The sequence below is a fragment of the Odocoileus virginianus genome, chromosome 1, assembly GCF_023699985.2.
Source record: "Odocoileus virginianus isolate 20LAN1187 ecotype Illinois chromosome 1, Ovbor_1.2, whole genome shotgun sequence".
In the NCBI taxonomy this organism is placed as follows: Eukaryota; Metazoa; Chordata; class Mammalia; order Artiodactyla; family Cervidae; genus Odocoileus; species Odocoileus virginianus.
The window spans coordinates 99188464-99215035 of NC_069674.1; the positions used below are offsets into that span (position 1 = coordinate 99188464).

At 38.8% G+C, this 26572-nt stretch overlaps 1 protein-coding gene across 1 annotated transcript; it reads left to right on the top strand.

The window, feature by feature from the left end:
* Window positions 1–1538: 1538 nt before the first annotated feature.
* PDK4 (pyruvate dehydrogenase kinase 4) lies at window positions 1539–15117 on the top strand. Its single transcript, XM_020882679.2, has 11 exons — window positions 1539–1918; window positions 2907–3048; window positions 4637–4708; window positions 5447–5631; window positions 5805–5891; window positions 6334–6411; window positions 8171–8247; window positions 10256–10354; window positions 10538–10648; window positions 10931–11044; window positions 12660–15117. Exons 1-11 carry the CDS (start codon window positions 1804–1806, stop codon window positions 12801–12803), a joined length of 1224 nt encoding a protein of 407 aa, XP_020738338.2. The 5' UTR covers window positions 1539–1803; the 3' UTR covers window positions 12804–15117.
* Window positions 15118–26572: the final 11455 nt, after the last annotated feature.

Genomic DNA, 26572 nt, shown 5'->3' on the forward strand with positions numbered 1-26572 from the left:
AACACGCACAGAAAACTGTGATGACCTCAGTTCACATTTAGCCCTTAGCCATCTCTGTGAACATCATATGACTTCACCTGATCTTTAATCACCCCACGACACATATGGGAGTCCTGCAAGGTAAGTCAGGTCAAGTGCTCAATGGGGCTCTCCTAAATTAAACCTGCTTGTAATGAACACCATCATTTCCATTGCTTTTCCTCTGCAGATTAAAGAGTAGAATTCTTTGAAATACTTTGCCTATTCCAGATCCCACACACAGGGTGAGAAAAGCAAAGGTGTGCTTTTCTTTTACTTCCATTCTTAGGATGTATTAAAGTAAAAAGAAGGAATTTTTTTACCTTAAATTTACTTGCTTCATCAGAGAAGTTTTATTTAGTCTTTTGACTTCTTGACCATTTTTGTTGCTGTTGTTGTTTCATAGAGCTGTGCAATTATGTAAAAAAGGATTCAGAATGTAAAGACATAAATCACAGTGGTATCGAAACTTATCTCTAAGTGCAGATGCAATTTGGAACTTTCTCTATGTTTTCGTAACTGAGCTTGAGTGGCAACAAAGCAAAGTAGAACTCAAAGAGTCATCAGACATGGTCCCAAACCTGATCTCTTGCAGGGCAGAGGGTTCAGAAAGGGAAAAATATAAGAACACAAATAGCTACAATATAATGTCATAAGTGAGAAAAGCCATATTTGGAAGAAGGAGTGAGGAGAAGCAATCAGGGAAGATACCTCGTGGCACATAGGTTGTGCTGGACATTTAGTGGTATAAAATAACGTCTTGGGCAGAAATTTGGATAAAGGACATTTCATACAGAAGGACAGAGTGGCAAAGTCTCTGATGGAAAGGGGAAAAAGTGAGTCAAAGTGACAAGCTAATCCCTTTTGAATCTTGTTTTTAATTAAAAGAGTTAAGCCTAATGGAGGGAATGTATTACGGGAAGGAAACAGACTGAGGGCTTTTTTTATCCCCACAAAGGAAAATAACCCGTTCTTTGGTCTGTTCCTCAAGTTCCAGCAAAAGGAACTTTCAGTTCCCGACCTGTGCCATTCAGGGATGGAGAACACGCCGGAAAAACTCCAGGCTGTTGATTCTCTTCGCTGTCCAATAGCAGAGCAGCCCATACTCTTGGACAAAGCTGATTAGCTACTGTAAAAGCCCCGCTCTGAGCGAGGACCAATGATGTCTCCGAACGCAGGTTCTTGGAAATAGTTTCTGGCCAGGAATGCGTGACATTGAGACGGCCGTCTCTGGTAAACAAGGACGGCTCTGGGCTGGCCCGCAGCCCGCAGCCCACGCTCTCCGGGGTCCTGTCCCACGGGTCTGATCTCGAGCCCTCGTACCCCTGACGTCCGCTTGGGCTTCCTGGTATCCCCTTACCCCTGGCAGCCTCTGGGGCCAGTCCCCCGCCACCTGGAGGCGGGACCCAAAGTTCTTTATCTGAGCCGACTGGCACAGCCCCAAGTTCAGGAAGCTCTCCAAGGCCCAGTGACTCCTCCCCTCGAGCTGGGGCGGGGTGCGGGGTGGGGGGACGTGCAGGGAAACAAATAAAACCTCGGGAGGCGACGGGAGGTGACAGGACACGAACTTGAGTCTCAAGCCACCTACGGCTCCGCAGACTCACCGGCCGACTCCTCAACCGCGAAGCCACCCTTCCCCGGAACCTCAGCGCAGGCCGGGGCGCACGAGGCCGCTGGCCCACCTGCTCGCCCTGCCCGGACGCGTCCCGCCCCTTCTGCGGCCCCAGGTCAGCCTTTCACCCCACAAACCAGCCCCAGCTCCGGCCCGGATCCGTGGGCATCAAGATGAAGGCGGCACGCTTCGTGATGCGCAGCGCTGGCACCCTGATCCCCCGCGAGGTCGAGCATTTCTCGCGCTACAGCCCGTCCCCGCTGTCCATGAAGCAGCTGCTGGACTTCGGTGAGCGGGGACGTGGGGCCCGGGAGGGTCTGGGGAGCTGCCTCAGCTTTCAGACCCGGTATAGGGAGGACTCCTTAACTTAAATCCACCCGGGTCCGCTTTCCTGCGGAACCCTGGAACCTCGACGCCAGCACACTTTGTCTTGCTTAAATCTGCCTCCTTTCTGACAGTCTCTGCCTGCAGGTCAAGGCCACTTGGAGCCCCGCTGATGCCTGCCGGATAGCCTGAGCTCACCCTCCTCATTCTGTCCTAAGCTTTCAGTCAAAAGACTTTTTGCCTCCAGTCATCATTTAACAATAGTGAAACTTCCCTTTTTTCCTAAAGAGGAGACGTTTTCCCCTCCTTCATCGCATATTACTTCTTGGAGAAGATTCCTTGTATTATTAAGTAGGCTTGAATTAATTGCTATTTTAACCTCTAGCCACCTTCCACAGGGTTCATCTCTCTGTAGTCCTAACAAATTTGTTTCTTTACCTTTGCTGTTTTCTCTATACTTGCATTACTGCTGAAAATATTTGCAAACTTAAGGCAGAAAAATCTTATAAAGAAAATTTCAAGGATTTAAATATAATTATTATTTATCGCTAGTCTGTAAATATCAGGACATCCTCCTCCCCACCCCCAATCTCCTTACTCCAGCTTCCTATCTAGAACTCTGAATGATGTTGTCTTCTCAACTTTGTGGTTGGATTGAATCCTGCACTCTTTTAGAAATACTAAGAGCCTTGGGATATTATAACTTCTTGGAAGTGAATCCTCATGAAAAAGAGAAAACAGTAATTCTCATATTTGGTCACTTTTTCCAAAAGAAAGAAAAAGTTGATGAAGAAGAAGATGCTTACTAATGAATTATAAGAACCTGCTTACTACTCAGGGTGAAATAAAATTTTGTAATATGTATGTGTGTGTTCAAAACTGGATAGTTAATGCTACTCAAATATATAATTTAGGTTCATGTTTTTGAAAAAATAAATGTTGTTTATTGCAGGTTCAGAAAATGCATGTGAAAGAACTTCTTTTGCATTTTTGCGACAAGAGTTGCCTGTAAGGCTAGCCAATATCCTGAAGGAAATTTATATACTCCCTGACCGACTAGTAAATACCTCTTCAGTGCAGTTAGTTAAGAGCTGGTAAGTGGTGAAGCATTCTGAAACAGTCTCTAGTTTTAAAACAGTTATTTGAGTATGAATTCTTACAATGTATTAAAATCTTAATTGGAAAACAGGTGGTCTGAACCTTAACAACTTAGCAAGATGTAAAGAATTTTCTATTAATCTAGGATAAGTTATCCTAAGGGCAGTTATAAAGCTATAAACCTGAAAACGTAGATACTTTCACAATATAATTTTTACCTCTAGAAGAAAATATGAAAAATAATAAATAGTTATCATATTTGTGTTTTAAATCATAAAAGAGTTTGGTATTGCAAAAAGAATCCTATCCTAGAAATAGATACGGAATGACTACTATTTAGAGAGGGCCTAAAATGTCTTGCTGGCATTTGGCTATACCATTCAGAAACTAAGTGGAGAGTCTGGCTAGAATTAAAAATTTGGGAGTATTCTGAATAAAAAAAAGAAGACATCAAAGATGGGGACTTCCCTCATAGCTCAGTTGGTAAAGAATCTGCCTACAATGCAGGAGACCCCGGTTCAATTCCTGGGTCAGGTAGATCCACTGGGGAAGGGACAGGCTATCCACTCCAGTATTCTTGGGCTTCCCTGGTGGTTCAGCTGGTAAAGAATCTGCCTGCAATGCAGGGGACCTGGGTTTGATCCCTGGATTGGGAAGATCCCGTGGAGAAAGGAAAGGCTACCCACTCCACCATTATGGCCTGAAGAATTCCATGGGCTGTACAGTCCATGGGGTCACAAAGAGTCAGACATGACTGAGTGACTTTCACTCACTCACTCACTAATCTTTGTTGCTTACGAACCAATTAATGAAGCAGCCTCTGGATTCAAATCCCAGGTCTGTCCCTTCTTAGTTGTAAAAATCCTTGGTTAGTATCTTATCTCTAGGCCTCAGTCCCCCCAGTCTATTTTGGAGGAGAATAAAGCTGATGCCTCAAAGGGATATTTGGGTATAATTAAATGAGGTAATCCATTTAAAAGACACTGAGGATCTGGCCCATAGCCAGCACTCAGTTCAATTATGATCTCTTTTTGAAAATAAATACTGAGTTAGGGAGAGTAGATAACCCAAAGCAGCAGATTTTCAGAGGACAGAGCCAGGTTATACACTGAGGCACATAAATACCAGACCTTCACCCTAACCCACCTTCTGCACAGCTCTTCGTTTACTGATTTAAGGAATATATGTATTATACAGCCATTAGCATTTGCAATCTGAAACACAGGCTAGTATTTACTGCTACTTTCAAGACTTCTACTCTCCTCTGAATGCAGTAGGAAAAAAGCATGAAGCCTTTCTGTAAAAGTTGTTTCTAAATGATTTGGCTACAAAAATAAAGACTCTTGACAAACAAAACAGAAAACTGACTAGTGATCCAGGACAGTTAAAATTTTAAGTTATTAAGTTGAGGGTTAAATTGTTTTCTTTTTTCTAAGACATAATGTTTTCCAAATGTCTTGGAAGAAAGCTTTCGTTTTAGTTATACTTTCTCTCTTCAAATCTTTTGAAAAAGGCAGTCAATTTTCAGCCACCTGTAACTGATTATTCAATTTTAAAACTTAAAGTACACCTATTGCTTTGTAGGTATATGCAGAGCCTGATGGAGTTGGTGGAATTCCATGAGAAAAGCCCAGAGGACCAGAAGGCATTATCAGAGTAAGTGTTATGCATTAGAAGTGTCTCAAACTTTGACTCTGAACATCGTATTATTTTTTAGAACTAACTTAATGGATAATTTATAATGTTGTCCTGAATAGTAAATAACTATCCCCTTACAAATGACAAATTTTGGCCTGTTGGTTTTTAAAAGTAGTGGAGAATAATGGCATTGAACATGATTATGAGAATGAAACATGTAGAGGATTTTTTGGAAAAGGAAATCTATTTTTATTATAAATTTAGTATGATGACCAGATTTGTAGAAGGACTTCCTATCACAGAATACTAACACATGACACTGTCATTGGATAGTAAACATTTTCTTTCAGAGTAACTGACAGTTTCTAGCTATGATTCTTTTCTAAATCTGACAAGAAATTTGAAGTTTCTTTCACAATGGCATTTTAGAGCCATCTCCAAAATGACTTATTTTTTTAATTATTATTTTTTAAAAGAGGATCCTTAGTGAACAACTAGAATGAAAACAGTCACAGAGCTGGTATTTTCACATGCAAGCTAAAAGCAAAATAAATCTGTTTATGAAACTATCTCCGCTACTGTAGTCAAAGAATCTGTAGTGAGAATCTAAATAATGCTTCATCCAAACATTTTATCATTTGATTTGTTTAGATGGGTCCTTGAAAAAAGCTTTAACCTTCTTTGAAGTAATCTAAGAAATATAAATTAATGAAACTTGCTTGAACCTCTATTAACCATAAACGTATTTTGGCTTAGTTTTGTAGATACTCTCATCAAAGTTCGAAATAGACACCATGACGTAATTCCTACAATGGCACAAGGAATCCTAGAATATAAAGATGCCTGTACAGCCGACCCAGTCACCAATCAAAACCTTCAGTATTTCTTGGATCGATTTTACATGAATCGTATTTCTACCCGGATGCTAATGAACCAGCACAGTGAGTTAGTTCATCACGATAGTCATGATAAATATAGAGATGGGTGGAGAATATAAGCTGTACTCTAACTAGATACTTCACTACTTGGTGGGTCACATTCTCTCTCAGTGGTAGTTCTAATCATTGTTATCCTGATTTTTATAATGATATTCTTTGTTTTTATTTTTCAACAGTCCTTATATTTAGTGACTTACAGACAGGAAACCCAAGCCTCATTGGAAGCATTGATCCAAACTGTGATGTGGCAGCAGTGGCCCAAGGTAATTTGTAGGTTTCTGCATCTCCCTTACTGAAAATGTACACTATCTGACTGATACATCTAGTCAGTTGAGGTGACTCTCTGAATGAATTCAAATTCAGAGTGTTCCTTTTATGTTTTTATAAATTCTGTAATGAAGGTCCTTTACTTTTGAGAGTCGGGTGTTTAAATATTCATTATAAAAAATCCAAACATCAATAGCTAATGTGCCATATTCTCATATATTATATTTGATCTTTGATGTGCACATATTCCTATAGCAATAGCTTAAACATTGTCTTCATTTTTTTCAATAAAATATTAAAAAGGTATTTTTAATATACATAAACCTCAACTCTAATGAATATTTTAGACTAAAGGTAGTGTATACACTGATGATGGCTTGAAAATTTTACTTGGCATAAATTCATTTAATCATTATGAAAAACACGCTTCCATTCCAGATGCCTTCGAGTGTTCCAAGATGCTTTGTGATCAGTATTACTTAACATCTCCAGAATTAAAGCTAACACAAGTGAATGGTAAGTTATAAATTAGATATATTTTAATCTGTAGAAAATTCAGTGTTCTCCCAGTATGATTTCTTCCTGTAAATACAAAGCAATTTATGTGTTCCTTTTTTCCCTCCTGAACTTGCCAGAATTTTTACACTTTTGTTTCTTTTTTTTAAACCAAGGCTCTCTTATCTCAACTGGAAAGTTCCAATTGAGTATATTCAGTTGCTAAAGACAATTCATAAAGAAGAATGGTTTGAACAGATAATGTAGGATTTAGGGAAGCAGCTAAGTTCCAGTATCTTAGATCAAAGAAAGATTGCTAGCTTCAGAATGTGGTGATAAGGCAGGCAGAGTTGGAGGAACCACTTGGTAGTGGAGATATATTCCTAAGGAGGTTACTTATCAGACCTGAAAACAAAAATACTTGAAATTGTACTATAAGAAAGAAGCCAGTCATAGAAGGACAAATACTGTGTGCCTGCACTTACATAAAGTATCACAAATAGTCAAGCTCCTAAAAGTGGAGAGTTGAATGGTGGTTGCCAGAAGCTGAAGAGGGGAAATGGGGAGTTGCTATTCCGTGTGTTTAAAGTTTCAGTTATGCAAGATGAATAAGTTCTAGAGATCTGCTCTACAGCGCCACCCTTACAGTTAACAACACTGTATTGTATAGTTAAATATTTAAGGTATATCTCTTGTTAAATGTTTTTACCAAAAATTTAAAAGAAATTTTTTCATGCAAGTATACACCATGGTTTTGGAAGCAGAACATACTTTAGAAGGGTTTCCACACTGCCTGAAGTAATTACAGGATGAGTGCAATGCACTATTTTTATCTTATCCCATAGTTGCTTCTCAAAGCAAGACCGTACGCTTAAATTTAAATAACCTTCTCCTTGCCACTCAAAGTAAACATCTTTTTCAAGTAATCATTATACAGGAACAATATTTGTTGGTGGAGAGAATTTAAATCAAGTTGTTCAAATTAAGAGTACCCTAGCTCCTGGATTTGGGAAAGGGAAATGGAATTGATGGCTAAACTAAAAGTAGGAGTGGACTGAAAAATATTTCTCAGCATTAACAGAAATGTTGCATAATACTTGCAGATAAACTGCTTTAACTGTTTGCTAAAATAAAGAGGAAATTGTGCCTGACCTTGTTTTCAAACTCTGCCAAGGCCTGAAACACTGAAGAATAATACTTTTTTTTTCTTTTCAGAGTATTATGAGGTTTTTGTTTCTGTTTTCTGTAGCCTCTTGGTGAAATTTAAGCATATTGAGCCTATGGGATTTTATGTTTAATTCACAAAAGTCAAGAATAATCAGATGTGTTATTTTTCCATGCATTAAAAATATGAAAATTATAGCTAGCTAGCATCAATTTTGATGTTATTGTAGACTTTTACATTTATTTTTCTTTTTTCTTAAAATGCATATAATCTTAACTCTGTAAGTGTTCAACACAAAAGTTTTGAAAGTAGAAATAACTAATCCATGTAATCTAATTTAGAGCACCCTCATTCTACATTTATCTGGCTTTATGTATTTGTACAGAAATGCAAAAATTAAATCATAGAGCACTAAGAAGCAACTGTAATAGCATTTTGAAAATAAGCCAGCTGTGTTTACTGTTTGAAAGGGAAGGTTCTAAGGTAGGATTTTAGAGGAGGATGGGGAGTATCCCAATTCTGTTCAAATCTAAAATATTAATCAAATAGATATGAAAATATATTTTAATGAAATATTTGTTTCCCAATTCTAAATGAGCTTAATTTTTTTTCTAGTAAAATTTCCAGGCCAACCAATTCATATTGTGTATGTTCCATCTCACCTTCATCATATGCTCTTTGAATTGTTCAAGGTAAGACACTTCACAATAATTGCATTTTTTTAAAAAGTTCACTGGATACATTTTTATTTAATTTATCATCCTCTACTAAACAGGAGCCTCACCCTCTTCTCCCAAGCATGCTTCTATGTTCTAACAGGAAGAAGCTACAGTTAATGTTTGAAAGGGTACATGCAGTTCCTTGTAGCATCAACATGTATTTGAGAATGTACAATATGACCCACCATGTCACACTGCTCCCTGTTCCCATTATATTTTCAGGTGTCCAACAAAGCACTAGTTATTCATGCATTCATTAAGGAAGGTCATAGGGTGAATGCTTCAGTGACCGAGGCCTGTTTACCTCCACGCCCATGGCCGGTCCAACTCCAAATCCAGAAGTTCAGGTCTGGAATTACTGGAGGTGGCAGGGCCCCCATCTATGACGAATATACTCGGAGGGCAGTCAGCTCCTTCAGTGACCTACTTTGATGTGAATCTGCATCGCCTGGGAGTTTTTTTTTAATTCAGATTCTGTGGGTCTGGGATTGGGCCTGAGATTCCGAATTTCTAATAAGTTGACAGTCCTGGTCACGGATGCTGCTGGTCCATGGTCCACACTTTTCATGGCAAGACAGTCCGGGGCGTGTGTGCTAAGTCACTTCAATTGTGTCTGACTCTTTGTGACTTTATGGACTGTAGCCCACCAGGCTCCTCTGTCCATGGGATTCTCCAGGCCAGAATACTGGAGTGGGTTGCCATGCCCTCCTCCAAGGGATCTTCCCAGTGCAAGGATCAAACCTGCGCCTCTGGCATCTCCTGTATTGGCAGGCAGGTTCTTTACCACTGGGCCACCTGGGAAGCCCGAACAGTAGGATAGTGTTTCTCAGACTTTCGTGTGCATTACAGTCACCAAAGGCCTTGTTAAATATGGATTCTTCTGCCTATCTCAGAGATTCAGATACCCTGGACCTGAGAACTTGCATTTCTAACATCTTAGAGGATGTGGTGGTTATAGGTCTGTGACAGTCAGGTACTAAGGATCAAATCCTGTCCCAGGTTCTAAGCCCACACTAAAACTCTATCCTTACACCAAAAGATAGAAAAACACTTGAAGCTTTGTGATGGTTCCTGAGTCCCCTGGCCTGGAGAGGAGGAAGCCTTAAAAAAAAAAAATAATGTGAAATCTGCCTCTGATATAACTCAGAGAACCCACTATTTCCTAACTTATTCTAATACTAGTGCAATGAGGTATTGATTATACTACAAACATCTGATCTATTTTATTTCACTTCAGCTAATGATTAGAACTTAACATTGTTATATAGAAACCAGAAAGCAGATAACCTAACAGAAGGGTAGGAAAAAAATGGGTAAACTAAACCAAACTTTGTATGAAATTCATCTAGCTGTCTGAAAACTTATTTGGGTTTCTTTCAGTTAAAGGACAAAGACACTTTTTTTGTTGACTTGATTTACTTTTAAATTGAATGGTCCAACTCATAACAGTTATTTTGCCATCAATGGTAAAAGTTAAGATGATAATCAAATGCAAATTGAAATTTAATTTAGAATTATTTACTATTCTTTTACATAGTAACAGCATTTTGCCATCAAATTTTATAAAAGCCAATAAATTGGTTCAATGATTCACTGTTTATTTGTTATGTAATAGTCTTTGGTGCTGAGATGTAAAATGTAATGGAAAGTCAGAAAAGAGAGAGCCAGGAAATGGACTATAAAAACCAATTTCTACATTTAAATTAAGCTTACAAATAAGAACTTGACAGCTAGCAGAATTGTTTTTCCATTAGACATTACTCCAAAGAGCTATATTACATGATAAATGAACATTTTTCATTATACATCCTGCATGACACATTCATAAATGGCTATTCACAGAGCTGTTTTACTCCTAACTTAAAAAAGTAAAATAAGAACTTTGAATTACCCTCTGTGCTTTCATTGTAAACATAAAAACAATTATTTATTGTCCCTCATCCTTCTGCCATTGAATTCCTTGTGGTTTTGTTTTCTTCAGAATGCAATGAGGGCCACAGTTGAACACCAGGAAAACTGTCCTTCCTTGACACCAATTGAGGTGATTGTTGTCTTGGGGAAAGAAGATCTTACAATTAAGGTAGCTATTCTGTTTTTTCTTTTGAGTCCTTCTTGAGAGAATTTTAAAAAAGGAGTCAATAATAATAAAGCTGTCTGCTTTGAGCTACAGATCAAAGTCATGTACAGGTGAAGACAAGACATTTTTGTATAGACAAATACACATTGTTTTTAGCATATAACTCTGATGCCTTGTTTGTTTAAGATTTCAGACAGAGGAGGTGGTGTTCCCCTGAGAGTCATTGACCGTCTCTTTAGTTACACGTACTCCACTGCACCAACGCCTGTGATGGATAGTTCCCGGAATGCTCCGCTGGTAAGACCAATTAAATGACTAAGTTCATCTGAGCCACCTAGTTCTAAATGTACAGCAAGGATTATAAGGATGTATTTAGGCAAGTTAATCAATTTAGTTAAACTGGGCATGGGGGTTATGAGAAGGAATGATAAAGCCAACTAAGAAACAGTTATCCAAGGGGTTTCTGATTGGAAGCAGAAGATATGCGTCTAAGTCCTAGGACATCAGTATCAGGGAGTATATTTTGTATTTCTATGATGGTGTTCACTTCTTTTTAAGTAACTGATCTTTCCCTTCCAGGCTGGATTTGGTTACGGCTTGCCGATTTCTCGTCTCTATGCCAAGTACTTTCAAGGAGATCTAAATCTCTACTCTCTGCCAGGATACGGAACTGATGCTATCATCTACTTAAAGGTATCCTTTAAATCCAATATAAAAAGAATCATATTTCTGAAAAGATTGCTTCTGAGTTCTATGATCCTTGGTGAATACCCCAAACTGAGTTAGCACAAATACTGACCACAAGCCATTACATTTTCTGTTTGGTAAGTGTAAACATACTCATTAATATTTAGTATGGTAATGTGCCAGAAAGGAAGTGAGGCGACCCTACCTGCCTCAGTGAAGCAAAATGTTCCCCAAGAAGCGCAGTACTTTCTGAGTGAGGAGATGCTCACGTGAATTTTTCAAGGCAGCTTAACATCTGTGAGAATAGCTGTAGTTTTGTTTTACTTAGGCTTGTGGGAAATGCATATATGCTAATAATGTTTCAGCCTAGAAGACAAGACCTTAAGCTGACCTTATTAGAAATCCAGGGGGAGGAAAGCTGACTGCTAAGAAGCTGTCAAAGGGGTGCCTGGCACTTCCTGTTTAAACTTTAAAACTTGGTACATGTTTTTTCCATTTCTGATAAAGCCTCAATTTATTTGTTAAGGTCACTGTCCTGATTCTGGTTAATCATTTGCCAACTAGTTCAAATGAAAAAACATTCACAGTCATTAGCAACTAAAACATTAAGCTTCCAGGCTCCTGTTTTGCGCAAGGGAGTTATTTACCACATGGTCTTAGGACACCTGGGGAGAAGGCAATGGCACCCCACTCCAGTACCCTTGCCTGGAAAATCCCATGGACGGAGGAGCCTGGTGGGCTGCAGTCCATGGGTCCCTAAGAGTCAGACACGACTGAGAGACGTCGCTTTCACTTTTCACTTTCATGCATTGGAGAAGGAAATGGCAACCCACTCCAGTATTCTTGCCTGGAGAATCCCCGGGACGGGGGAGCCTGGTGGGCTGCCGTCTGTGGGGTCGCACAGAGTCGGACACGACTAAAGTGACTTAGCAGCAGTAGCTTAGGACACCTGAGATAATTAATGTATTCATTTCTTAAACAGTAAAAATGTCTTCAATGTATTGAAAAATATTAATGTATTATAGATCTATAGTGTCAGACTTTAATAGATCAATAGTATCAGGTTAGGACTCTCACTTTATTACATATACAGATGTCTTGCCTGGAAAACCTATTTGTCTATTTTTATTCAACTCTATAACTAGCAATATCCAGATAAGGGGCATGTGTAACTACTGAATACAAATACTGTTCCCAAACTTATTTTGTTGTTCAGTCACTAAGTCATGTCTGGCTCTTTGTGACACCGTGGACTGCAGCACGCCAGGCTTCCCTGTCCTTCACTTATCTCCCGGGGTTTGCTCACACTCATATCCACTGTGTCAGTGATGCTCTCTAACCATCTCATCCTCTGCAACCCTCTTCTCCTCTTGCCCTCCTAATTTACAATTGTATATATACTGTTTCAGGCCCTATAGGGTGTAGATAATATTTATTTTTCAATTTTCTTTCATACAGTGCCTACCATACCATGGACTGTTGGTGTGCTTTTATTATTAAATTAATTAAAAGAATGTATTTGAATGTTTGAATGCTTACCTCTGAGTTTCTTTTGAACAATTACTTTGGGTACGAAGTATGCAATGAATAATTTCTCTGGCTTGATTTTTCCCTCTTTCAGGCTCTGTCTTCTGAGTCCATAGAAAAACTCCCAGTCTTTAACAAATCGGCCTTCAAACATTATCAGACGAGCAGCGAGGCTGGAGACTGGTGTGTCCCAAGCAAGGAACCAAAGAACCTGGCAAAGGAAAGAGTGGCCGCGTGAGGAGGGCCTCGCGGACACTTTAAGGGATCAAAGTGGGTCTGTGCCAGCGCTGCTTCAGGAATGTCTGCCCGTGAACCCTTGTTTCCTCAAAAACAAACAGCAGCAACAAAAACTCCTTGATCAGAACACTGATGTGAAGGGAAGACGGCTCCTTTCTGTGACCCAGGCGAGCACAGGGCAGGACCGCAGGAGTAACGGCTGGCCAGCTCTTTATTCCTCACTTAGAATAACGCCTGAGTTTGTGTCACATCCTGCAGAAGAAATAAGCCTGTCTACCATCTCTTTATCAACAAAAAGGGGAAGGAGTGAGAAGGGAAGATGAAGGCTAGCAGTTTCAACCGACTGATACTTTAGGCCATTGATTGATGTCATCAGATATTGGTATTTACGGCAGTACTTTCCTGCCACTCAAAGGATGAGGGCTTATTTTATACTGTATGATTTGAAATGTATATAAACATATGTTTCATAAATATGCATTCTAGAGGTGAAAAATCAGTGACTAAAATAACATTTACTTCAAATGAGGGCAAATGAGCCAACACGCTTTATTCAAAGTTGCGGCCAAGGCCTGGGTCTATGTAAAAACTCAGAAGAAAGCCCCTTCTGATAAATAAGGTGCCTTTATTATGTTGCTTTTCCTGCTCACACCTCAAATAAGAAGTGAGCACTTATTGCAAGGTGCATATGTCTTGGTTGAATTTAAAATGTGCACTGAATTCTGGACGTTGGCAGTTGGAGGGAGAGAAGAATATCCAAAGTGATAGCAAAACCTCACTTTTCTTTGCTTACAAGTGAAACAGAAGTAGATTGGAAAAACAAGTATTAGGGAAAGAAATCAGGCATTCAGAATCTAACTCAGTAGGAAGGCTGTTCTCCACCCCACAACGGTGGTGATTCAAAGGCATCTATTTTCTAGGCTTAAAGAGATATATACTTTTACATATTTAACTATGTTCTCTACACTCCACCATTAACATCTGATAAAAATGTGTAATTAACAAATGGTTCCAGAACATTAGAATTTAAATACTTCCTGGAGTATTTTTAACAAAGAGCCTGCGGGTAAGAGATTCTCATGCCATGCATGGATGCTTTCATTTGTAAATTGTTGTGAATGAGAGCTAATGCATGAAAGCTGTAATGCATATGGCACTTTTGGGGAGTTCAGGTGGAATGTGCAGCTGGACACGGCAGTCTAGCACATGCCTCTCAGAGCAGAAACGAAGAAGCAAAAGGAAAGAAGGAAGGAAAGAACGATGGAAAAGGAGGAGGGAGGGAAGCAGAAGGCAAGCATCTTGCTATGTTCCCCATAAATTATTTCAAGAAATGATCCATATTATCATGGATAAATTATTGACAAGAAGATGAATTGGTGTTTTTCAAAACAGTATGGCTTCTTTCAGTGTTTTTTTCACTCTTGCAAGATAGTAGGCTTTTACGAGATAATAAACTCATCTGTGAAACTGGAATTTTAAAAAAAAAAAAAACCAGCTAGCAGTTTCTGTTTTGTAAAATAATCAGTGCCATCTATATGTTGGACCTAACATTTGTGGTTAATTTTCTCCTGGCCTAGTGTTGCGGTGCTTCTGGTAGTGGCCATAGAAGGCTCAGACAGTTTGCTGTGGATTTCAGGTTTTATCATCAGAAGTCCTGGAGGAGACTTTCTTGATTGTGGGACTCTGGCTCATGCATTTATTGACTATATACAACTATTTGCAATAGAATATTTGACTTTTCAAAAATCTAAACATTTTTGCATGTAAATATTTGTGTTTATCAAAAGAATTAAAGCAGTTGATTAACAGTTAACCCAAATACTGGGAACTGTCTTTAAGACACTAGAGAATAAGAAATGTTGGTATCTCAGTAACATCAAATGTGTAAATGGAGCTGTATAAAATAGAAAGAGTCCATACTGGTATTTGTGAAATCTGTGGAAGAGCTTTAGGATCCTAGTGGATGGAAACTGAATGTTCAGGCCCACTTAAATTATTAATGTATAAATTGTGTTTTTGTGTCTAGGTTATGTACAGAGAAATGTGATAATTTTTATAATAAATATTTTTTATTATAATGATAGATGTAATCTTTTAAAGTGCTTTTCTTAAATTAATGGAAATTAACTTTACATCAAATCTCATTTATATTTTGGTTTTAGAAAAACTTAAATCTGAATTTTTAAATGAAAGATAAACACCTTATAGCATTCCAGAAATTTCTGATTGTCCTTTGCTTTCTTGGTTATGCCCCAATAACACATAGTAAAATGTATGTTTATCTACATGAATAAATTAAATAATCAGTTTTGTAATGCATGTATTCTCTACATTTCTGGGATAAATCTACTTTAAAGTCTCACTTAGTGACTGTATTTGCAAGTACAGAAGAGTATCAAAATAATTACCTAGATAATTTAGGTTCCCAAACAATTTATAGATTAAATATCTTAATAATAATACAGTAGAAATATTATAGAAGTACTAAATTAAGTGGTGACAAGTTTTATCTCTGCTAAGTTCACACTCTTTCTTTACTAATTTAATCCTATTTTATCATTTGACAACATTCTCCACTCACCTCCATAATGCCCTTATTTCAGAGTTTGTAACAAAAAGAATGGAGGGAGTGAAGGAGAGAGGGAAGCAGAAGGAAGGAAGAGAAGAAGGGAGAGAGAGAGGGTAAAAAGAAAAGGAATTAGAATAAAATACAATTAGTGGAATGAGTTTGCCATAACTGAATTCTAAAATCTTGTCAGGGTAATCATCAGTTCAGTTCAGTCACTCAGTCGTGCCTGACTCTTTGCAACCACATGGACTGCAGCACGCCAGGCCTCCGTGTCCATCACTAACTCCCAGGCTTTATTCAAACTCATGTCCATTCAGTCAGTGATGCCCTCCAACCATCTCGTCCTCTGTCATCCCCTTCTCCTCCCACGTTCTATCTTCCCCAGCATCAGGATCTTTTCAAATAAGTCAGTTTTTCGCATTGGGTGGCCCAAGTATCGGAGTTTCAGCTTCAACATCAGTCCTTCCAATGAACACCCAGGACTGATCTCCTTTAGGATGGACTGGTTGGATCTTCTTGCAGTCCAAGGGACTCTCAAGAGTCTTCTCCAACACCACAGTTTAAAAGCATCAATTCTTCAGCACTCAGCTTTCTTTATAGTCCAACTCTCACTCCATACATGACTACTGGAAAAACTATAGCTTTGACTAGTTGGACCTTTGTTGGCAAAGTAATGTCTCTGCTTTTTAATATGCTGTCTAGGTTGGTCATAACTTTTCTTCCAAGGAGTAAGCGTCTTTTAATTTCACAGCTGCAGTCACCATCTGCGGCGAGTTTGGAGCCCCCAGAAATAAAGTCTGTCACTGTTTCCACTGTTTCCCCATCTATTTGCCATGAAGTGATGGGACCAGATGCCATGATCTTAGTTTTTTGAAATGTTGAGCTTTAAAGCCACTTTATTTTTGGCAGCTCTTCTTAATATCTTCTGCTTCTGTTAGGTCCATATAATTTCTGTCCTTTATTGTGCCCATCTTTGCATGAAATGTTCCCTTGGTATCTCTAAAGATAATCATATATGAATAAAAAAATTCCATCAAAAAAAAAAATTCCATCAACCTACAGCATTAGATCCTAAAGAACCTATACCTAAGCCCTTAATCAGTAACACTCTCCTTCACTTGACTACCTTTATTTCTTCTTCTATCAAGGAAGTACCACATTGTGTCTGAATAAAGCCCAGGAACACATACACCTGTGGGATTTAGCTCCCCATCCCAGTATTCTTGGCTGGGAAATCCCATGGACAGAGGAGCCTGGTGGGTCTCAGTCCATATGGTTGCAGAGAGTCAGACATGACTGAGTGACTAACTTTTCCCTTGAATTAAGCTACTTGGGAAGTAGGTGTTACCACATGCCCTGGGCTCAGAGCTTCATCTACTTTTCCATAAAAACTGCAAGACTTCAAGTCCCACAATTCTGTTTATGCACACATACATCTTTTCGAATTTTCAAGTTCAACAAAGTGGACTAAATTTTCATTAAAATTAACTGTATACCACTTCTCCCAAATTTCAAATTTGGTTCAAAATGGTAAGAGCATTTGATCTTAACTATAATAACATGGGCAAAGAGAGATAATTGTGAGCTAATAGCTTAAGTGTTGCCCTTAAACTTTCTTTATTCTCTGACTACATTTTCAGGTACTATACTTACATTTAGTTATGAACCAATACTGCAAATGTACATAGTATCGCCAAGTCACTTCAGTCTGTCTTGATGAAAGTATTGAGGAATTTTCATAAGTTCACAGGAGCTCATGTAAGAGGTTCCCAAGCCCCCCACCTTGAACAGTTAGAGCGGTAGGCTTCTATCTCCATTAACAGTCTACCCATACATCTCTTGAGGGGATGTTTCACTTTTTACCTTGCATCAGAGTTACTTAAGTAAAGTAAGTGAAAGTCACTCAGTCATGTCCAACTCTTTGCGACCCCATAGACTATACAGTCCATGGAATTGTCTAGGCCAGAATACTGGAGTGGGTAGCCTTTCCCTTCTCCAGGGGATCTTCCCAACCCAGGGATCGAACCCAGGTCTCCCACATTGCTGGTGGATTTTTTAACAGCTGAGCCATTAGCGAAGCCCAAAAATACTGGAATGGGCAGCCTGTCCCTCCTCCAGAGGATCTTCCCGACTAAGGAAACGGACTGGGGTCTTCTGCATTGCAGGCGGATTCTTTACTAACTGAGCTAAGACAGTCACTTAGACACTCAATAAATGTTTCCTGGATAAATACATGGCTAAACATATTAAGTAACCTCTGTCTTTAGAACATCATCCCTGCATTTAAAAGCAGATTCAAACTCTGTGTTAAATGTGGAGAAATAACTCCAGAATGAATGAAGAGATGGAGCCAGAGCAAAAACAAAATCCAGCTGTGGATGTGACTGGTGATGGAAGTAAAGTCCCATGCTGGAAAGAGCAATATTGCATAGGAACCTGGAATGTCAGGTCCACGATCTAGGAAAACTGGATGTGATCAAACAGGAGATGGCAAGAGTGAATGGTGACATTTTAGGAATCAGTGAACTAAAACGGACTGGAATGGGTGAATTTAAGTCAGATGACCATTATATCTATTACAGTGGGCAGGAATCCCTTAGAAGAAATAGAGTAGCCATCCCAGTCAACAAAAGAGTCTGAAATGCAGTACTTGGATGCAATCTCAAAAATGACAGAATGATCTCTGTTCGTTTCCAAGGCAAACCATTCAATATCACGGTAATCCAAGTCTATGCCCCAACCAGTAATGCTGAAGAAGCTCAAGTTGAACGGTTCTAAGAAAACCTACAAGACCTTCTAGAACTAACACCCCCAAAAGATGCCCTTTTCATTATAGGGGACTGGAATGAAAAGTAGGAATTCAAGAAACATCTGGAGTAACAGGCAAATTTGGCCTCAGAGTACAGAATAAACCAGGGCAAAGGCTAATAGAGTTTTGCCAAGAGAACGAACTGGTCATAATACACACCCTCTTCAAACAACATAAGAGAAGACTCTACACATGGACATTACCAGATGGCCAACACCAAAATCAGATTGATTATATCCTTTGCAGCAAAAGATGGAGAAGCTCTATACAGTCAGCAAAAATAAGACCAGGAGCTGACTGTGGCTCAGATCATGAACTCCTTATTGCCTAATTAAAACTGAAATTGAAGAAAGTAGGGAAAACCACTAGATCATTCAGTTATGACCTAAATCAAATCCCTTACAATTATATAGTGGAAGTGAGAAACAGATTTAAGGGACTAGATCTGATAGACAGAGTGCCTGATGAACTATGGACGGAGGTTCGTGACATTCTACAGGAGACAGGGATCAAAACCACCCCCAAGAAAAAGAAATGGAAAAAAAGCAAAATGCCTGTCTGAGGAGGCCTTACAAATAGCTGTGAAAAGAAGAGAAAAGAAAAGCAAAGGATAAAAGGAAAGGTATATCCATTTGAGTGCAGAGTTCCAAAGAAGAGCAAGGAGAGACAAGAAAGCCTTCCTCAGCGATCAGTGCAAAGAAATAGAGGAAAACAATAGAATGGGAAAGACTAGAGATCTCTTCAAGAAAATTAGAGGTACCAAGAGAACATTCCATGCAAAGATGGGCTCAATAAAGGACAGAATTGGTATGGACCTAATAGAAGCAGAGGATATAAAGAACAGCTGGCAAGAATACACAGAAGAACTGTACAAAAAAGATCTTCACGACCCACTTAATCACGATGGTGTGATCACTCACCTAGAGCCAGACATTCTGGAATGTGAAGTCAAGTGGGACTTAGGAAGCATCACCATGAACAAAGCTAGTGGAGATGATAGAATTCCAGTTGAGCTATTTCAAATCCTAAAAGATGATGCTGTGAAAATACTGCACTCAATATGCCAGCAAATTTGGAAAACTCAGCAGTGGCCACAGGACTGGAAAAGGTCAGTTTTCATTCCACTCCCAAAGAAAGGCAATGCCAAAGAATGTTCAAACTACTGCACAGTTGCACTCATCTCACATGCTAGGAAAGTAATGCTCAAAATTTTCCAAGCCAGGCTTCAGTAATACGTGAACTATGAACTTCCAGATGTTCAAGCTCGTTTTAGAAAGGCAGAGGAACCAGTGATCAAATTGCCAACATTCACTGGATCATCGAAAAAGCAAGACAGTTCCAAAAAGACATCTATTTCTGCTTTATTGACTATGCCAAATCCTTTGACTGTGTGGATCACAATAAACTGTGGAAAATTCTGAAAGAGATGGGCATACCAGACACCTGACCTGCCTCTTGAGAAATCCGTATGCAGGTCAGGAAGCAAGTAAGAACAGGACATGGAACAACAGACTGGTTCCAAATAGGAAAAGGAGTATGACAAGGCTGTATATTGTCACCCTGCTTATTTAACTTACATGCAGAGTACATCATGAGAAACGCTGGGCAGGATGAGGCACAAGCTGGAATCAAGATTGCCTGGAGAAATATCAATAATCTCAGATATGCAGATAACACCACCTTTACGGCAGAAATCAAAGAACTAAAGAGCTTCTTGATGAAAGTGAAAGGAGAGTGAGGAAGTTGGCTTAAAACTCAACATTCAGAAAACTAAGATCATGGCATCCAGTCCCATCATTTTATGGCAAATAGATGGGGAAACAGTGGAAACAGTGGCTGACTTTATTTTGGGTGGCTGCAAAATCAGTGCAGATGATGACTGTAGCCATGAAATTAAAAGACACTTACTCCTTGGAAGAAAAGTTAAGACCAACCTAGACAGCATATTAAAAAGAAGAGACATTACTTTGCCAACAAAGGTCTGCCTAGTCAAGGCTATGGTTTTTCCAGTAGTCATGTATGGAGTGAGAGTTGGGCTATAAAGAAAGCTGAGCGCAGAAGAATTGATGCTTTTGAACTGTGGTGTTGGAGAAGACTCTTGAGAGTCTCTTGGACTGCAAGAAGATCCAACCAGTCCATCCTAAAGCAGATCAGCCCTGGGTGTTCATTGGAAGGACTGATATTGAAGCTGAAACTCCAATCCTTTGGCCACCTGATGCAAAGAGCTGACTCATTTGAAAAGTCCCTGATGCTGGGAAAGATTGAGGGCAGGAGGAGAAGGGGACGACAGAGGATGAGATGGTGGATGGCATCACTGACTCAATGGGCATGAGTTTGGGTAAACTCTGGGAGCTGGTGATGGACAGGGAGGCCTGATGTGCTGTGGTCCATGGGATCGCGAAGAGTTAGACATGACTGAGTGACTGAACAGAACTGAACATCAAATTTTATAAGACTTTAAGCTTTAAAGGTTATTCAAAATGTTTTACAATACTGCAGAAATTCAGGAATATTTTTCTAAGTCAGATAAATAGCAATTGATCTTGTTTAATGTAGCTCTCCACTGGAGGCCTCTGGCCATTAAAAATTATCACATATTTCAAAAGAAGTTAAATAATGGATAAAAGTTATAACTACTAAGGAAATTTCTTGAGCAAATGGGTTGGTATTTCAGACTTTATTAGTATTCTTCCTTGTTGTTCACCTTGGATAAAAAAAATATCACCATCCATATTTCATGTCCTTAATGGAAATGAGCAACTGTCTGTTAATGAGATTTTTCGGTTCCTAGTGAAGTGCAAATAAACATTAAAAGCCACTCAAAACCAACAGAAATGTCAGTAGCCTTGAAAACATGTTGAATCTATTAAATGATGTGAAAATGATGTGAGCTGTCTTAGTGATAAATCCAGCAAGGAAGTAATAAAGTCTATCAACAAATTATGAGACATCATTTTCATGTTTACTGCCATCGTTCAATATAATGAGAGTAACACAGAAGTAGTTGTCAAATAATGCAATATAGCTAGGAATTATTTATTAGCATATTATTTTCCATAAATGTAAAAGAATACTTCAATACATAAACAAATAGCCTATTAAATGGCAAAGTCTTGAGGTTTTTTTTTTATCAATTCCATTTAAACTATACCTTTTAATATGTTTCTAGTCCCCAAAATATACTTTGATATTTGGTAGAATTGCCCTTAACTCAATCTTTTCTTTTTTTTATTCACTTTTAAGAATAACAAAATATGTTTGAAATTATAAATTTGTGACCTAAAAATGAATTAAAGATTTGAATACAAAAATGAAAATCTTATACCATGTTCTTAGGCAATTCTCTTTACCTATTTGAGTCCCAGTTTTCTCATCTACCTGTATGAAATAATAATGAATTCTAGTTGCTTAAGGAAGATGCTTCTAATTCTAGAGTATTTGAGTCTATTCTTATAACAGGCAAAAACACTTTTTGCTGCTTCTTTAATTGCATTTATATGAGATGATGGATGTTAAATCAACTTATCATGGTAATTATTTCATGATGTGTATAGATAAAATCATTATGTTGTACACCTTAAACTTATACAGTGCTGTATGTCAATTATATATCAATAAAACTGGAGGGAAAGAACTCTCACATTGGTGAATAAATGAATAATAAAGTTTAAAAAATACATTAATAGTGATGAACTTTATTTTTAATTTTTATCTTAGAATAAAATTTACAACATTATGTTAGTTTTCAGTGTACAGCAAAGTGAGTTAATTATACATATACATATAGCTATTCCTTTTCAGATTCTTTTCCATATAGGTTGTTACCAACATTGAGTAGAATTCCCTCTGGTACACAGTAGGTCCTTGTAGACCATCTATTTTATAAATAGTAGTATGTATATCGGAGAAGGAAATGGCAACCCACTCCATTGTTCTTGCCTGGAGAATCCCAGGGACCGGGGAGCCTTGTGGGCTGCCGTCTATGGGGTCGCACAGAGTCGGACCGGACATGACAAGTGACTTAGCAGCAGCAGCCGAAGTATGTATATGCTAATCCCAACCTCCTAATATCCCTATCCCTTTCCTCTTTGATAACAATGTTTTCTAAATCTGTGAGCCTGTTTCCGTTTTATAAATAAATTCATTTTTAAAATTCCACATATAAGTGATTTACTTCACTTAATATGATAATCCCTAGGTCCATGAGTGAATGAAGTTTTTGAATCTATATTTTCTAATAATTCTTTATTGAACAGCCTGCCTCCAATTTCTCTTCAGTTCAAAGTAGGCTTCTCAAAATACCACTGTCAAGCTCAGAATCTTTTGCTACCTTCAAGTGCCTAAGAATCAGATATCTATAATTTTCTATAATCCAACCTATATAATCAATCTTACAATTTCTATATTCTGTTACTGAACTGTTTAGTATATTGTCTTATAAATATGCAACAAACAGTTTCCTTTTGATCACTGTAAATATGCCTGGCTGAAATGCCCTTCTTTTCTTCTCTGACTTTTTTCTAAATGTTACTCAACCTTCTAGAGCCAATTCCTACCCCTCTCCACGGACTGAGCATCCCAGTCCAAAGTGCCTTCTCTCCCATTTCCTCCCCTAAGCTCTCACATGCGCAGGACCATTTCAGTATTTATGATTTAATTCCTAAGGTTGCCTGTTAAATGTTATAAAGAGGTATAAAATCCAGGAACCCAATTAGATTGTGTTTTCCCTGCAATCCAGGACCATATATTACACACACCTGCATAAAAACCATGATGTGAAGCCTGTCTCCTATATTGTAGATATCAAAAATATTTCTTGATTTGTTGATGTTTTTGATGTGTTGGGAAAACAGAGAAAATCAATGAAACAATTCCTGATTGAGCAGATTATTCTACTGATCTAGAACCAAAGCCACCCATCTTGATATCAAGGGCCCTCAGCATTTCTTCTCAACCTGGAAAGGATCCATGTGTATTTCCAGATGGATCATGGCTATAATATATACATACAAACTAACTTAAACCTTTTATTGATTGAAACTAGGTCTGTGTCCCCAGGGAGCTTACAGTCCTATTGAAGAGTTACAGAGACACAAAGACATGGGACACTGAATCATGACCAAAGATTTTACTAACAGTCAAGTCAATAAGAGAGGAGATACCATAACTCCCAACATACATAGCCAGGAATATTCATTAACATTAATTACTATAGAAATTTAAAGAAGGAAAGATGATCTGAGGCTAAAGTAACTAGGTGGAAAGAGGACACTCTTAGGGGCAGGAAGTGGGAAGAAGGGACTTCCCTGATGGATCAGACGGTAAAGAATCTGCCTGCAATGCAGGAGATTCAGGTTCAATCCCTGGGTCAGGAAGATCCCCTGGAGGAGGAAATGACAACCCATTCTAGTATTCTTGCCTGGAGAATTCCATGGACAGAGGAGCCTGGCAGGCTACAGTCCATGGGGTTGCAAAGAGTTGGATACGACTGAATGACTTAACACACACAGTGAGAAGAAAACCATGAAAAAAAAAATCCAGGGAGAAGATAGGAAATGTATTGATATATTGGTGCTCAAGTGAATATAGTTTGAATGTCTAGATGTGGTACCTGGGGCATCAAAGAGCGATTTACTAGGACAGTAGAAGGATCAAAACCGTTCTGTTGACTAAAATCTTAAGATCATACATCTCTCACTGTCAGTTTATGTACAAGATAACAATGCAGTTATACATGGAATCTAGAGAAATGGTATTGATGAAACTGTTTGCAGGGCTGGAGTAGAGATGCAGATACAGAGAATGGACTTGTGGGTCCAAGCCCATGTACCTCGTGTAAAACAGAGAGCCGCTGGGGATCTGCTGCATAGTGAGGGAGCTCAGCTCTGCGTCTGGGATGGCCTGGAGGGTGAGGATGGGGTGGGAGGGAGGCGGGCTCGGGAGGAAGGGGACGTATATATACTTATGGCTGAGTCAGCTATAACTAATGTATACGATTATAGCTGTATAGTTACCTACCGCAGAAACCAACACAACGTTGCCAAGCAATTAGCCTCCAATTAAAAACAAATTAAAGAAAGATAAAAGGTAACAGGAAGACAAGAGACAAGGCAGCAATCAGCATGCTCTTCTCAAGTGAGAAGTTAATTTAATATTTGAGTAGCTGAGGAGAGAACCTGTGGTATGTTGACTGATGAGTGAAAACAGTGGGTTCTCATCCAAGGGTCACACTGGTCAGGCATGGAGACTCTGGAACCAAGCTGCCTACACTTCCATGCCAGCTTTGCCACTTAATAGCCACAGGAAGTTACATAACTTTTCTCTGCTTTGGTTTTCTGATCTGTGAAATGGGGATCATACTATAGCATCTTTCTTATAGGAATGCTGTGAAAATTAAAATTAGCTAATATACCTAAAACATCCATAACAGTTCTTGGCACATAATAAAATTTACATAGATATTAGCTACTTTATCCATAATGGGTTTTTTTTTTAATTCCATAATGGTTTTTAAGTAATAGATACTGGATCCTTCTATTAAGTTCTGATACAAATGAGTTGATAAAAATAACGTTCTTCAGATATGAGGTCATATGGCATGAGCATGAAGTATCACTGATAGTAACAAACTTGCCCCAATATACCCTATTGCCCGATTATGACACTGGGATTAGATTGTTGGGGTCAAAGTATGGTCTGTTGACCTGAAATTGCTGAGTGAGGCTAAAATCTGGGTGCAGGTAGAGGTCAAACCCAGACCTTGACCTCTTTAGGAATGCTGCCCAACCAAAAACTGGGCGGATGGTGTTGCCATGTGCTAGCTAATGAGATCCATTGACTTCTGTGGGTCCCTCTGAAAGCACTGCACAAGACTGTCCCTCCCAGAATATGGAGAAGAAACTGGCTCACTGCACATCATAAACAAACACACAGCACTGTGCCCGAAGCATGATCTCAATAATTGTTTGTCAAATGGAAGAAGAGAGACTTAAACCATAAAAATAACAATTAGGCTTCAGTTATTCCCCAGGCAGCCTCTTTCCCCTTCTAAATATCATATTTCATCTTGTGAAAGCAGAATTCCAAATGATAACAAAAGCAAGCACAAAACACTTTTTCTTTAAAGGTTTTGAAAACACTTCTCTGGCCTACTGGAAAGTAGAAAATATTTTCTTATATTTTTCTTGGAATGTCTGACAACAATAGTTTTTTGTAACTGAAAATATATCCTGCATTCTGTATAGAGTCAGATATGAGTCTTATTTTTACCTGGTCCAGATAGTTACAAGTAGGATTATACTAATTTGGGAGAAACTATTTTAGAGATAAAGCTTTTACCCTAGTAATAAAACTAGGGACTGAACTTGAAGAAACAATTTCTTAACCAAAGATAATCTACTGGTTAAAATACTGACTTGGTCTTTCAAACTATTATTCCCATTGGCTGAAAATATTAATTTCATGTATTAGAAGAAAAACTGGTTTCATATACTTCTTTCTTCTCTCTCTGAGTCCTTTTAAATTGAACATTGAAAAGTGAAGGTGTCAGTTACTCAGTTGTGTCTGATTCTTTGCGACCCATGGACTGTAGCCCACAAGGCTCCTCTGTCCATGGGATTTTCCAGGCAAGAGTATTGGAGTGGGTTGTCATTTCCTTCTCCAGGGGACCTTCCCAACCCAGGGATCAAAGCCGGGTCTCCTGCATTGCAAGCAGATTCTTGACCATCTGAGCCACCAGGGAAGCCCCGAAAAAAGAATCTTTGTATTTTGCACTCATGATATGACTGGTCAGCGATACCAAGAATCCAGATTCCTTTATCATGGTGAATATTTAACTCCGTGAGAAGGTATATTTGTCTATGCTGTGTTTGTGTGTGTGTGTGTGTGCGCGCACACACTCAGTCACGTCCCACTCTTTGCAACCCCATGGACTGTAGCCTGCCACACTCCTCTGTCCATGGAATTTTCCAGGCAATAATATTGGAGTGGGTTCCCATGTCCTACCTCAGTGGAGCTTCCCAACACAAGGAATAAGCTTGCTTCTCTTGCATCTCCTGCATTGGCAGGCAGATTCTTGATCACTACATCACAATGGGCATGAGTTTGAGTAAACTCCGGGAGTTGGTGATGGAAAGGGAGGCCTGGTGTGCTGCAGTTCATGGGGTCACAAAGAGTCGGACACAACTGAGTGACTGAACTGAACTGAACATGCTGTCATGCATTGGGAATACTGTAATACATCACAATAATCCCTATGCTCAAGGACATTATAGCCTATTTGTGAACACAGAAATTAGGCTTGTAAATATTGATGTGTTTCAATATTTTTATTGTCCATATTATCCTGAGAGTTAGATTCAAGCTTTCTGGGGCAGGACAAACTATTTATACA